Source organism: Patiria miniata, unplaced genomic scaffold, assembly GCF_015706575.1.
Source record: "Patiria miniata isolate m_02_andy unplaced genomic scaffold, ASM1570657v1 HiC_scaffold_3, whole genome shotgun sequence".
NCBI classification, from domain to species: domain Eukaryota; kingdom Metazoa; phylum Echinodermata; class Asteroidea; order Valvatida; family Asterinidae; genus Patiria; species Patiria miniata.
This window is the reverse complement of record NW_024037069.1, coordinates 27,722,479-27,736,882: the sequence shown is the minus strand read 5'-3', so window position 1 is coordinate 27,736,882 and position 14,404 is coordinate 27,722,479. Positions and strand designations below refer to the sequence as shown.

The 14,404-nt window shown below is 39.7% G+C and overlaps 1 protein-coding gene across 1 annotated transcript; it reads right to left on the bottom strand.

Annotated features, from left to right (window-relative positions):
• Positions 1-574: 574 nt before the first annotated feature.
• Positions 575-14,393, bottom strand: LOC119736619 (tyrosine-protein kinase receptor Tie-1-like). The gene is made up of 16 exons (XM_038210632.1): positions 14,387-14,393; positions 13,602-13,748; positions 12,355-12,492; positions 8,614-8,778; positions 6,219-6,491; positions 5,099-5,551; positions 4,042-4,220; positions 3,528-3,813; positions 3,243-3,353; positions 2,713-2,879; positions 1,941-2,054; positions 1,690-1,760; positions 1,538-1,578; positions 1,213-1,309; positions 827-932; positions 575-684 (listed from the first exon to the last, which is right to left on the bottom strand). Exons 1-16 carry the CDS (start codon positions 14,391-14,393, stop codon positions 610-612), a joined length of 2,430 nt encoding a protein of 809 aa, XP_038066560.1. The 3' UTR covers positions 575-609.
• Between the last annotated feature and the right edge of the window lie 11 nt (positions 14,394-14,404).

The following is a 14,404-nucleotide window of genomic DNA, read 5'->3' as shown; positions in this document are numbered from 1 at the left end:
AAATATGAAGGTGGTTAATAATTCACTTCGCTATGGCTATAGACATATCATTACAGTCTTCAAATAAAAAAAACACTCTTGCATTTCAATTAGTAAAAAGTAAAAAACCTCATAACATAAAAACCTTAAAAATATGATAAATATTTTGTTGATTTAACAATCAGTCAAGATTGTTATAAACACAAATTCTACAACTGTCACCAACATAGGGCCTATTACTCAAACATTTCAAATTATAACTTGAATACCAAAATACAAATAATATTACAATATACAAACTGAGTAATAGACTTAAGTAAAAAATATATAGGCCCCACCACCAGCTGCCAAAAATTGTAGTGAAAACGTAAAGTTAGATATTTATTGTAACTCATCATAAAGTGTCAAAAATGAATTTTAATTTAAAACAAATACGCATATTTGCGTGTATATATAGGCTGATATACATGTAACTCTTCCACAAAATATATGAGTCCGAATAATAATAATATACAAACATAGAAACACAATGATTTTCTGATACATTGTAATGAGAAAAACCCACGATATAATAAGTGGTTTTTTTTTAAGTCCTGGCTGGAGCAGACTCAACGCTATGTGTCTCTCCCTTCAGTTGTCATCCAGCTCAGGGCGAATCATCAAGTACATGTAGTTGTCAGCTTTTGGCAGAAGTCGCATGTACGTCTACATATCAAGGAGAGAATAATTCCACCATGATTCCACCATTCCACCATTTTGTGACGAAATATTACAATCAAGTACATTCTATAAACACATGATGAATCTTAAGGTGATTGAATTGACTGGTCTCAATTCAAACACTCACATGTTCATTTTGGCTGTCGCCCATACTTGTCAGACGAGCCACTAGTTTCTTGAAATGAGGTCGGTGGGCCGGGTCTTCCTGCCAGCACAGCAGCATCAGGTTGTAGCTGCAAAACAACACATTTTGGTTGTCATTTACATACAACAGTATATTACCGTATCATTGCGTTTAATATTTTAATTGTAGGATAATAATACGTGCACATGTGGGAGCAACGTGAATAATGAATCAGGACAAACCACATATCGAGAGAAAAAACTAAACAAAAGGATATGGCTCAACATCAGTTCCGAAATAGTAAAATGTAAATCATAGATAAAGAGATAAGTCAGCCTATCGACGGAAGAACATTATCAGACTTAAGCCTCTTAATGTTCATATCTTACAATTCATCATCACAGCTGCTAGGTTTGGGCATCCGGTATCCACTCTTCAACCTCGACAAAAGGTCCTTAGATTTGGTGTCTTCATAAGGAGTGGCACCTTGAAAAAAATATACAAACTCAACTCTTAGCGAAAGGATATATTGCATTGATTAGAATGGGATCAATTCGCACGTGCTTAAGATTTAAATGGGAAAATGACGACTCAAGCGAAAACAAAACGACGTATTCCAGTCAGAATGTACTTTTCGAACACATTATCCGGACAAATTATACAAACACGTGAACAAAGGAAACTAATAATTATTGAAAGATCGAAATACTTTACCCAGGGTTGCAATTTCCCACAGAAGGATTCCGAAGGACCATCTATAACAAGAAACGAAAAACAAAGACGAATGAGTCTCGTTCAATGCTGCATGTGTGATGTGTTTCAGTTGTGTAAATGGACATTCTTAATGTTATCTTTTTGATGCTTACACGTCACTCTTTGGTGTGTAAATCTTGGAAGCCAACGACTCCAGAGACAGCCAGCGAGTAGGAACCCGAGTCTGCAAAAGGAGATATCAAAAAGGACGTTAAAATACTTGTATTTCTAATAAAACACGTACTTCTACAAAAGCTCGGTATGAGGGAGGGTAGAGTAATGAGTATGGCAGGTTTATGAGTAGGCCCAAGAAAAAATTGTCTTGATAATGAAACAGGAGATAATGAGAGCTGTTAATATTTACCCGTGACATCTGAACATAGATATCTTCTCCTCGAGACAAGCCAAAATCAGAAACCTTAGCAACCAGTTGACTGTCAAGGAGGATGTTCCTTGCCGCCAAATCACGATGGATCACCTGCAAAGAATGTTCCTTTATTTATTACTTTTAAAGTATGCTAAATTTGATTTCTGCAAACTCATGAGCATGGCCGTCGCCTGGATTTTTTCTAGATGGGGGCAAAACATATTTTTACCCCCAAAATCCTGTATTTCTCTACATTTTCTCGAATTATCACTTTTAGAGGGGGCAGGAACATTTCGCCCCCACCCATTAGATTTTCACCACTATGACTTTGCACCTCATTTTCTTTGCGTTATTTTCTCTTTTTATTTCTTCTTCTTCTTTTTTTGCTTTTCGGGGGGGGGGGGGCAAGCACCCCCTTGCCCCCCCCCCTCGCGACATCCATGCTCATGAGCTTTCCCTGTGTTCCACCTTTGCAACACTGGACCATACTCCATCATGGATCCGGTCAGCTCTGTTTTTAAGCCCATTAAGTCTGTATATCATCCGTTCTTATGTTTGTAAGCTTCAATAGATCGTTTGCACTGCAATCATCTTTGAGGTGTGTGCTTTTATTCAACTATGGTACGCATGAGTAGACGTCTTGTACATATATTGTTACAGCTCAAATCATCGGCAATCGATCTATAGCCGGACACTTTTAAACAATCCTTGGTTTCGTTACCAGTACAATGTTTCCACTAAGTATAAAAAACTAAGACAATATACTTACTCCCACTGCATCAAGGTGTTGCATTCCTTTGACAACATCCAAAGCAAACTGAATCAGCTTCTCAGGAGACAGAGTTGACTGATCATCGTCTCCCAGGGATCGGGCATTTCTCAGGTAGGTGCGCAGATCACCGTTGGGCATGAACTCCAAAGCCACGTACAAAATGTCTAGGAAAAAGAAAATTGACATTAAATGGCAATTTCTGTGGTTGTTTTGGGAGACGGTTTTTGAGAAAAATGCTCAAACTTCATTTCGTTCATTCAAGGACCGTGGCTCATTTCACTTGGAGTTAAATCATTAATTATTTAATTTTTGCGAGATATATGATATCTGTTAATCCAAAGATGGAAAAAATGCCATAAAAAGGGTAACATCTGTCTATATGACTCCATCGGTTTGCTTCCGAACTGCATTCTGCTGAAACGAATATTACAAATGGTCAAACTATTCTTCTCAACTAGGCCTACATGGTCACAAATCGACACAACAATCAGTAAATGAACACCAGCTATTTCACTGCATGTACTCACCTTCGTGTTGACAAGCACCAAGAATACTGACCACGTTCGGGTGCCGTCCAACTTTGGTCAGAGTTCGAAATTCCTCCATGAAGTTCTGCCAATCATTTTCAGAGGCGTTTGCTGTGAAGAATTTTCCGGTGAAACGAAATGTAACATGTGGGGTTATTTTTATTGATAAACTCAAAATTGAATGAAAAACGGCAATGACTTAATCTATAGAGTATATCTCATTGACTTTATTGCTGTTATACATTCAAATGTTTCGAAGTGCACAGCTACAGATATCAAAGGTACCTTTCAGTGTCTTTATAGCAGCTTTGGAGATGTCTTCCCCAACCAACACTGCTCCGTCGCGGACTTCCCCAAAGTTTCCTTCGCCCAAGACCTTCTTGCCAACCATCATTTCCTCCCATGGAATACGCCATTGCTGTGTCCAAGATGGTAAGCCTACGTCCTCATAGGTTGGTGGTGACATATTAATACCCACTACTTCATACGATGTTGGGTGATCGTGACCAACCCTCTCATAATCTGATGCCCCGGTGCCATTGTCTGGGGATATCTGATTCTCATACGCGGTCTACGAAAAGCAAAAACACACATATATCGACACCCAATTATCAAAAATCAGGAAACAGGCAACGTATGAAAAAGGGTGGACCCTACTCGAAAACTAAAAAGATGTTACAGTTTGAGATTGTTGTGTTAATGGGAAGTCGCTGTTCAGTGACAAGGGGAACATAGTTTATGTCATGTCTCAGTCAAAGTTCTGACACAGTATGCAGCCTATGTAATTGATGCCACTCACCAGTTCCTGCCCTCCTGTTGATGGTGGCTTTGCTGGTTGTCTTCTACTTCTTCGACGACGCAGAAAATAAATGCACAGGACCGCAGCAACGACAATCATGACGATTACGACAATGACAATGACAGCGATCAGAACTGTGTTTGACTCATCAGCTGAGGTGGGTTGTGGAGTAGTTGTCGCTGATAGAAAAATGGACACATTATTAATATCAACGTTCCATTTGTTGACGACAGGAGTAGACAGGAGCCTAGTCATGAGTCAGCTCTTGAGATTTCAGAAATAGTTGAAAGTGTGTCTTCACTAATATATTTTGACTATACGATTTGTCACCCCACCTTCTTTGGATTACTGAAATAAGCCAACACTGCCAAAAAACTGTGTTTAGCAATTAAACACTGTTCTTAACACTTTCTCGCTATCAGTTTGTAAACATGTTTATATACTAAACATGTTTAGAGTGAGGATGGATAGTGTTTAGCCATTGAACATTGATGTTTAGGAATTGAACACATACTGTTTAGCTTCTAAACATGTACAAAGTAATAGCAAGATTGTGTTTAATTGCTAAACACAGTTTTTAGAGTGAATACACAGAAAAACAAATGTGAACAAAATCTTATACATTTTCACTTAAAAGTATCCCTCAGTTGACCGTGAGTCGTGAAAAGAATGTGACTTCTTTGCATTCGCACTGCACAATGGCGATGTAAAAAATTGCAAGGACGATCCCTAGCAGTGTACAACATAGAACAGTAACGTTGTATCAAAGCACTCACTTGAAATATTCTATTTGACCCATTTTCTTTCGGACAAAAAATATCAATTATCAAAAATTAATCAGTCGGTTCGGTAATCAAACTGCACCTGCTCAATCCAACCCTATGCGTGAGAACCATCAACCTATTATTTTAAGTTTTATACCCTTAAGTCAAAAACGTTGTGTCTTGATGTGTACATCATGTACAGTTTAAATATAAAGCTAGGTCATTATTTACAAAGAAAGCGATGACACATCATATGTACTCGCTTGAAAAAACATGTACTCTCTAATGCTCACATGAACTTCCTGTAACTACTACTGAAGCAGTGGGTGCAGGTAAGGTGGTGATGGGTGGTGCTGGAAGTGTTGAAGATTCTGCGACTGTGGGGCCTTCAGTAGTTGGAGGAGGCGTTTTTGGAGGAGGTGTTAGAGGATAAATCAACTGTGATGCAGGACTCAAAGATCCCTGGCCTCCTGGTCCATCTCTTACAGCAGCCACGCTGAACTGGTAATGAGTGCTTGGTTCCAGCGGTTGGACTACAAAGCTATATGCAGCCTGTGACTGGTCTGTGACTGATATCTCACCAGCCATTGTCCATGATGCACTAGTTGAAAGCATGTAGTAAATGATGTATTTGATGATCGGTCCATCCCCAGAGTCCAGGTTGTGTGAGTCCCATGCCTGCCAGCTGACAGTCACCGATCCTGGCCCAGCAACGACTTCGGGAGCCTGACTTAGATATGGGAGAACTGCAACACAACCACAAAGAAAAGTCAGTAACTTAAATGCCATCTTTTCTTGAACATGTACATGTACAAGTACTTCCTCAAATACACCATAGTAGTCCGATCACTGTATGCAAAATAAGTTAAGGGATTTTGAAATGAATGGGATGTGAACCTGCGACTTCCCGCACATCAATCTTAAAATAGAGCTACCCATCCCTTTGTTAACACATAGAAGGAATAAACCCGTTTAAAAACAATTACAATCATATTGCTTATGAGAGGCTATCTGTGATAAATTTAATTATACATCTTCAGATATCATATGTTCTGACCCACCAAAATGGTAAATGTTTCAGAGCCTTGTGGTGTTTTCATGCATCATTTCGCTTTCTTGGTCCCACCATAACCCTTCCCTCTATCAACTAAATACTATAGTCTGAATACATGCATCACCTCGTGTTAAGGCTTGAATCTAACAGCTTACTAAAATTTTAAAATGGTCACAAATAAAAGTATAAATTTAGTGAAATTCTTTGTTAGACAAGGCGAAGATCAAAGCATGTACAAGTGATTTCTCTGTGGCACTGGATTGAACAAATTAATGCACTAAGCATGTTTCTACTACATGTACCAAATTTAGGACGGCAAAAATTACAAACCGAAAGTGATTCTAAGCTAATTGCTTTACCAAAAAGGGACACACTCAGAGTTGTTGATACACTTTGACTGTTATGAAAAAGACTACAGACGACCAGCTGGTTGTTAGTCAGTCCAGATGCAGTGAACGTGTTGTTCAGGACCGTCCCTTCAGTCACCGTTTCTGTTCGTGTGAATCCTGCTGAGCCACTGCTTCCAAGGACAATGGAGTTTGCCAACAGAGCGTCCCCTGACGTAGCTGCACAACTGAATGTCACATCTTGGCCTTGATTTGGCATCGTCAACATTTGAAATTCAATGATACCTTTTGATAGAAAAATAAACACTTTATAATTATTCTGTATCAGCTAAATCCTAATTGTTTTAAATCTCCCTCCAAAACATATGTATTTGCAAATTGTCAGTTTGCAAAGCGCCTGCCCGAAAGCGCATATTGCCTGGTCAGAATAGTCACTAAACAAACACTTGTTATGCTCCGGTGAAGGAATGCTGTTAAACCAATTCAATAAGACAAAATAAACTATACAGTTTAGCACATTTCGCTGTGAGTTGATAGTAAATAAAATTGAAGTGAATACAAAATGAGTGCTCTAAATAATGCAGAATGCAAAATTTTGAGTACTTTTATCAGATTTCAGACAACCTTGATAACTTTTTGAGCTGAATCCTTCCCGGGGAATTAAACATACCATATGCTTGAATAAACGAATAATGTGGAAGAGTGCCATTCCTTTTATAAATCCAAGATCCAACCACATGACATGTTTGCTAGGAAGCTTCCTGAATCCGCCAAGTCCAACGTTGTGCAATAGTCCAGTGAAATACAATTGTACTCACACAAAATCGGGATATTTAAAGCCCCGTGTTAATGACACAAGTGCGAGTGCACAATAAGATCTGGCCGTGTTGCAAGAAGTCTTGCAGAAAGTCTTGCATGAAATTGATCAAAATGATCCCTGCTAGAGCTAAAAAATGCGGCGCCGAAAAATGCAACGCCGATGGCACATATGGGACACCATATTTTTAGTCAATCCCCATGCTTCCCATAAAGTGACACATGAAAGTGCCACAGGGCCTGAGGCCAGAGCCAAGGTGATTCATAGTGCACAGGTGCTTGCCAAGAAGCCCCCTAGCCCCTCACTATTACCACAGTTCTATGGGTGAGTTACGGGATGCGTTTTTGGTTAATTTTTGTTGGGGGGGGGGGGGGGACCGACCGACCGAAACCAAAATGACTTGTAGAAGTAGTCTGTTGCTAGAGCTTAAAAAAGAGAGGGCCCACTGGTTTCCTTTATGGACTCCGTGCACAGCAGATGGCATCCTGTGACCACTTTCAAAGGCTCCATTGGGAGGAGCACACCGCAGGAGCTGGTTTGGGCATATACGCCGTGAACGCACGACTGATTTTGTGGGGGTTAAATGTTTCCAAATTGGTTACGTCTTTGTGTCAGGCGCAATCGACAATGCGTTCGAATGTTCCTTCTGGTGGCTTCCCCCTTCGATTCTCTCCTGTTGTAACTGTTGAGGGCCATGCATCAAAACAGTGCAATAAGTAGGAGCATAGTTTTTTTAAAATGAGATATTTAGGGTTGGAACGATTTCTTTAACATGAATGGTATTTAAAATTCTCTTAACTCGACGTGCCTTATTGTGTATTAAAATGCCCAGTATTATCCAGAAGGGTGTCTGTGACTTATGCAACGGATTATGACACAATTTATACATACTCACTTTGGGGTGGCAAAAGGTGCGGCTCACAAATTGAAAATATACGATTTTACAGACTTGGCATGATCATTGTTGAGCCAGTCATTGTCCAACTTATAAAGGTTAATACGCTGCACATATTAAAGTAACTCACATCTTTGTTTCTGTGACAGAATTTTGAGTTAACCTGATGTACCAAAGAAATTAAGACAACAAATTTTACATAATATTTTGGTGGAGCTACACATGCATGTTGGTGACTAGTATGAAATCATGCATCAACGGCCATTGTTAAAGATATGATTATCGTCGTCTACATAATTTAAAATATTCATAACATTGCTCGGCAGTGTTTAGTTAACTGGATCATGAATATACCGCATAACTATATCAGCTGTTGGACAACCAATGAACATAACCATGGGCGTCGCCAGGAGTTTTTGTCTAGAAGGGGGCAAAGCACATTATTTCCCAAAATCCTTATACGCTCTCAAGCTTATTCTCAATTTATCATTTTTTTCGAGGGTGGGCGGGGGACATGTGCCCAGCCACCATGTTGTCAAATTCCCATTTAATTAACAGCAATATGGCTTTGCCCCTCATCTTTTTGTTTTTGTTGTTGCTTTCCAGGGGTTTGGAGGGCAAACGCCCCACTTGCGCCCACCCCTCGCGACGCCCATAAATGATTCCTTTTTTACAAGTTCTAGGATCAATTGTACCTGTCTGACAGTTGTTTGCATTCATATCTGACTTGAATCCACCAGCACAGACTCCATTCGATCCACTGCAGTAACCACTGTCTCTCTCGCAGGCAGCGTTATTGGAACACTGGCAATCACTAGAACAATCCAGTCCAAATTTGCCAGTTATACATGCACCTGATACTGCACAGGCAAAAGAACGGAAAAGAGTGGCATGGACATCACTCCCTATTTCTTCATAGCCTGTTTTCTTTGTGTATTATAGTCGACGGGCTCGATGTTGTTCAAAAAAGAACGTATGTTCACGACCATTATGCCCGTTTGGTCGATTACGTCCGACAACAGATTTTGACGAGCAATGGCCGATTATGTCCGACCATTATGTCCGCCGGCCGATTATGTCCGACCCATTGTGTCCTACGGCCGATTATGTTCGACCCATTGTGTCCGACGTCCGATTATGTCCGACCCATTGTGTCCGACGGCGATTATTTCCGACCCATTGTGTCCGACGGCCGATTATGTCCGACCCATTACGTCCGACGGCCGATTATGTCCGACCCATTGTGTCCGACGGCCGATTATGTCCGACCCATTCTGTCCGACGTCCGATTATGTCCGACCAATTATGTCTGACGGCGATTATGTCCGACCCATTGTGTCCGACGGCCGATTATGTCCGACCCATTGTGTCCGACGGCCGATTATGTCCGACCGAATATGTCCGACCCATTGTCCGACGGCCGATTATGCCCGACCCATTATGTCCGACGGCCGATTATGTCCAACCCATTGTGTCCGACAATGGGATACGTCCGACCTATTGTATTTAGATGGTCGATTACGCCGGATTCATTCGGTTGTGTACTGACATTATTAAATTATCTTTGGATTGTTACTTGAGTGCGCGCGTAAAATAGCCATGACAATTCTGAAAATGTCCCCTTGGTGCTAATTCGGGCGATTCACAATGAAGTGCGCCACCAATAGTTTGCCGCGTAGAATTCATTTTTCTCAACATTGTGGGAAATGGTCGACAAATTCGCAGCGCGGGACATTTGAAATTGTTAGGTTTATTATGTTTGCCCTTTTCTTTTAAATTTCTTTTAATCAATATGGTGTTCTTTGTACACTTGGATTTGGATGGTTCAAATTGCATAATTTTGATCCAAGTGGAGGATGGGATAACTGAATTGCTTCCCATGTTGCTTTGGAAGAACGTTGAAGTCTGGCAGATTGGTGCACAATATGATTAAATTGTTCATAAAAGCATGGAATTAGGCATTTGAAAAACTAAAGGTAGAATACTAATTTCTAAATTTACAAAATGGCTGCCATTGTTTGCTATTATACCCATATTTTTTTTCAAAGTACAAATCTGCAATGGCCATACAGCCAAATATCTTTCTCAAGACATACGCAGACTGTGTGCCAAATTCTCTGCTTTTATCATCAAATGAACAATTCCATCACTGTTAATATGTTCACAGTTTAATATTAAAGTGTTTTCACGTTTCTGAGTTTCATTTTAATACTTAAACTCTTGTTATTTTACATGATTATTATGTAGTTCTTGTTATGTAGTTAAAACTCATAATTGAGTTTAAATTATTTAATAAGCCTTTTAATACTTATTGTAGTTGGCTATCGCCCTTGTTATCACTATCAATATCAGTATCATCAACATCGACATTATCATCGCTGTATCATGTACCGGTTTGATATTTACTCAAAACATAAATCAAGCGATTAACAAAATGTATACGGTTTAACAGAAAAGCCGATGCAAAATAACCGTTAACGTTGGCAGAAAAAAATCAAAGAAAAACCAATGAAATTGACAATTAAAGCCACAGCAACGGCCTAACTTATTTCTTTAGATACTTCTTCCTGTTAAATCAAATTAAGTGCAAATCATAACTGTGGTTTTATGCATAAACCATCTCCTTTCACTAAATAATATATTTTCATTATTGAAAAGTACTGATTAAACCAGATTTGCCCTACAGTGCCCAGACAGTTTTGTATAGACGGTTACAAGAAATAGTGGAGGATTTGTATATTTACTCTTTATCTTATTGGCAGGATTAAAAAGCCGATTTAATTAAAATTGTGTCGATTGCGTTGAATTATTACTTTTATCAATATTCAAAATACAGTTTACTACTGTTATCATTATTCAGTATACCGGAAGTCGTCAGTGGCTTTAATATTTTTAGTGGGGCTGTCCACGTTATTTTTTGGTCATAAGTTTGCCCCGAAGTAGCTACCAGAAGGGCAAAAATAGCCCAACGATCATCGTGTACCTACACATTTTCGCCACTATAGTTTCCCTTCACCTCTGTATATTCCGTAACGAAAACACACTCCTGATTTAAGCCCACATCCATAAAAAAAATGTAAACGCACAACCTTACAATACGTGACCTTTTTTGTATTATATCTTTCTTATCTCCCAAGATTATCTCTAATTTTAGGCCTCTCACTTTGAAAATTGTGCCCTTCCGTTTAAACGAAAAATCGGCAGATCTTTATCATTGTTATGCACTATTGAAGCAATAAGTTTATTACATTCATCAATACTTGTTTTCCTGCGAGAAACTAAATTCCCAAAACCACATTTTCAAACTACAAAAGAAAAATGCCCTAAATGCTTTAAAAAAACCTATTTAAGGGAACGAAATTAAACAAATAATGAATGAAAAGAAAAGCAATGACAGTTCACGTAGTATCCACTAGACTACATGAGTGACTCCTTCCACTGAGTTGTTTTATACATTATATTAATGCATGTACACGTATTGCCCCATACGCGGCAATCATCCATGTAGGACCGACTTTGTGATATAGAAAAAGCTTGCCTCTGGTTAATGCAGTCCTCGGCACGCCCTGGGGATAGGGCGCCCCCATTCGAGCGGTACTTCACTGGATTTTTTTTCTTCACTTTTACACATCGCCCTTATAACATTAACAGGGTCCTGATTCCGATAAGTGTTGCAATTGCACTCAGTGTGCCAATTGCACTCTATGAAGAGATGCCATCATAGAGTGCAAAACAAAATGACACTGAAAAGTCACTGGTGAGAGATTAGAGCCCAAAATAGAGGATGAAATAAATCAGATTTCATAGGACGCCAAAATATTATGACAACAAACTTTCAGAGTTTACCGGACAAAATTGGGTCAGAGAAAATCGGATTCCTGGTATCCAATTCTGTTCAAGTCCAATCTCACTTTTATGAGTGAGTGCTTCTATTAAAATACGGCCGCATTGTCACACTTCGGGGTAAAGATGAGATTTGTCTTCCACATAATCAGCAATGCAGACCTACATGCAAATTAAACAAAATCCTCGATCGGCCATCGGACATAATGGGTCGGACATAATCGTAGATAGGACACAATGGGTCGGACTTAATCGGCCGTCGGACACAATGGGTCGGACATAATCGCCGTCGGACATTATGGGTCGGACATAATCGGCCGTCGCTCGTCAAAATCTGTTGTCGGACGTAATCGACCAAATAATAATAACTTTATTTACAGATGGTAGCCATGTCACCTGACAGATGATTTTCAATGGGCCATCTAAAACGGACATAACGGTCGTGAACAAACGTACACTACATAGGTCCACTATATGGGGAAAAAACTATGGAAGTATTTGTCACATCAATTCTTAGATAGGAAACATATATAACAGTACAAAGCACAGCTTCTCATAGCGATACGAGGAAGGCAAAGGTGTCTGGTACTTACTTTGGCAGCTTGTACCAGACCAACCAGCTTGACATCCACTTGGTGTACATACTCCAGTGAATCTATCACAAGCTGCATTGCCTGCCTGACAACGGCAGGTCTGGGTACATCCAGCACCAAATGTTCCAGAGGGGCAATCTGTAATCAAGAGTACACCGGAGTACAACATAAACATTTTAAAAGGGGCCGTATCATAAGTCCGACGCCTCATACCTCCGACAATGGGCAAACGCTGTTTTTGGACTTATGAGGTGTCGGAGCTATGAGGCGCCGGACTTATGCGGCGTCGGACCTATGAGGCGAAATTTACGCCTCATAAGTCCGACTCGTCATAAGTCCGCCGTCTAGATCAAAAAGTCCGAAATTTCGGACTTATGAGGCTTTGGCCTTATGAGGCGTCGGACCTAGGAGCGGACCCCTTTTAAAAGACAAGAACATGGGCGTCGCCAGGATTTTTTCTAGAGGGGGGCAACAAAAAAATTTGCCAAAAAATGCTTGTATTTCTCAACACATTCTCGATTTATCAGTTTTAGAGGGGGGCAGGGACATTTTGCCCCCCCCCCCAACTTATTAAATTTACACCACTTTGTCTTCGCGCCTCTTTTCCTTTTCTTTTTTTTTCTTTTCTTTTTTCTTCCCTTTTTTTTTTTTTTTTTTTTTTGCTTTTCCAGGGGGGGGCAAGTGCCCCCCCTTGCCCCCCCCTCGCGACGCCCATGGACAAGAAACACGTTGCATTATGTTTGTTATATTTATGAGGATCATTAAACTGATTCAGTAACCATTTTCTCAGGATTTCATATGCTCAAAAATTGTTTGATGTCAAAATCTAATTACATTCCTGAACCGGTTATGGGCCTACTGATGGTGAACGATATGTTTTTAAAAAGAAACGCAATGTGTGCTTGAATAAATGATATGGTTTTTGTACCCGCGAAAAAAATCTGCCGTCATTGCGTCAAGCTCAAGTAATTTATGACGCCAAATAAGTACAACTCCGAGTTAAAAGGACTTAATTGCTGATACGAAATGCAGCACTCATGCCTTTTAATTTAATTTAAATCAAAGAATCGGAAATTGTTGCTGTAGCGTCATTAATTTTGTAAGGAATATTTTGTTTAAATATACACTAATTTGTGACAAATTTGGTTTTCCCCGCATCCTAGTTTTCAATCTAATGTCATGTACAAGAACAACATGAAAACTTTATGAAAGCCTATGACTGAGATTGGTTTTCATTTAACACTTACTGACATTGCAGTAGATGCCTGTATATCCTGATATGCAGCTGTTCCCATAAGGATCTGGTAGACCAAACTGGCCATTACAAATGTTGGATGAAGCCGCTGATTCACAATTAAACTCACAATTCCAGCCAAATATGTGCCTACCACATGCTGCAAGCATACAACAATTCGACAGTTCAAATAAAATATTGCCACTCTACCCCCCTGTTTTTGGCCCGAGAACCAAGATTTTGTTCCGTAAATTGAAATCATTTATTTACCTAGTGATTATTTTGTGCGGAAGCGTAGAAGGGCCACAACCATTACACTATTTCTAAATTAGTATCTCGCCGCGGCGGCGACACGCCGTGGCAAGACGGGGAGATACTGTCTCGCCTTGGCGAGTTACTAGGCCTATCTCGCCCAGTGACTGGCGATCTTTGAGGACCAAAGTTAAGCAACCCTAAATTCATATGGGATAGTTGATTGAATGTCATATTCTACTGAGTAAACGTTTGATACAAACTTTTAGTGCAAAGAGTAATTTAGAGCCCCAAATTAAAAAAATAAATAAAAAAATGACGATAGTGTCTCTTAAGCAGCACACATACCATAAGAAATTAGTAGAAAAGTAAAATCCAGTCGAATCTCGAGTCGAATCCCAAGTCAAATCACAAACAGCTAGTCAAATCAGAAGTTAATCACAAGTTTGATCACAAATGAGGAAAGGATAATTAAAGGCAATTGTTGCCATCGTCAAGTTCATTCAAAAGCTTTTGACTAACAATGATCCAAATTATGGACCTAACAGGTCATCTCAATCCGAT

Bases quoted from the DNA above. Each gene is read 5' to 3' on its own strand.
- LOC119736619 (XM_038210632.1), bottom strand. The intron at 6,492-8,613 runs GTACAATTGATC...TTCTATCAAAAG, and splicing joins TGCAAACAACTGTCAGACAG to GTATCATTGAATTTCAAATG. The intron at 5,552-6,218 runs GTAAAGCAATTA...GTTGTGTTGCAG, and splicing joins TCTGAGTGTGTCCCTTTTTG to TTCTCCCATATCTAAGTCAG.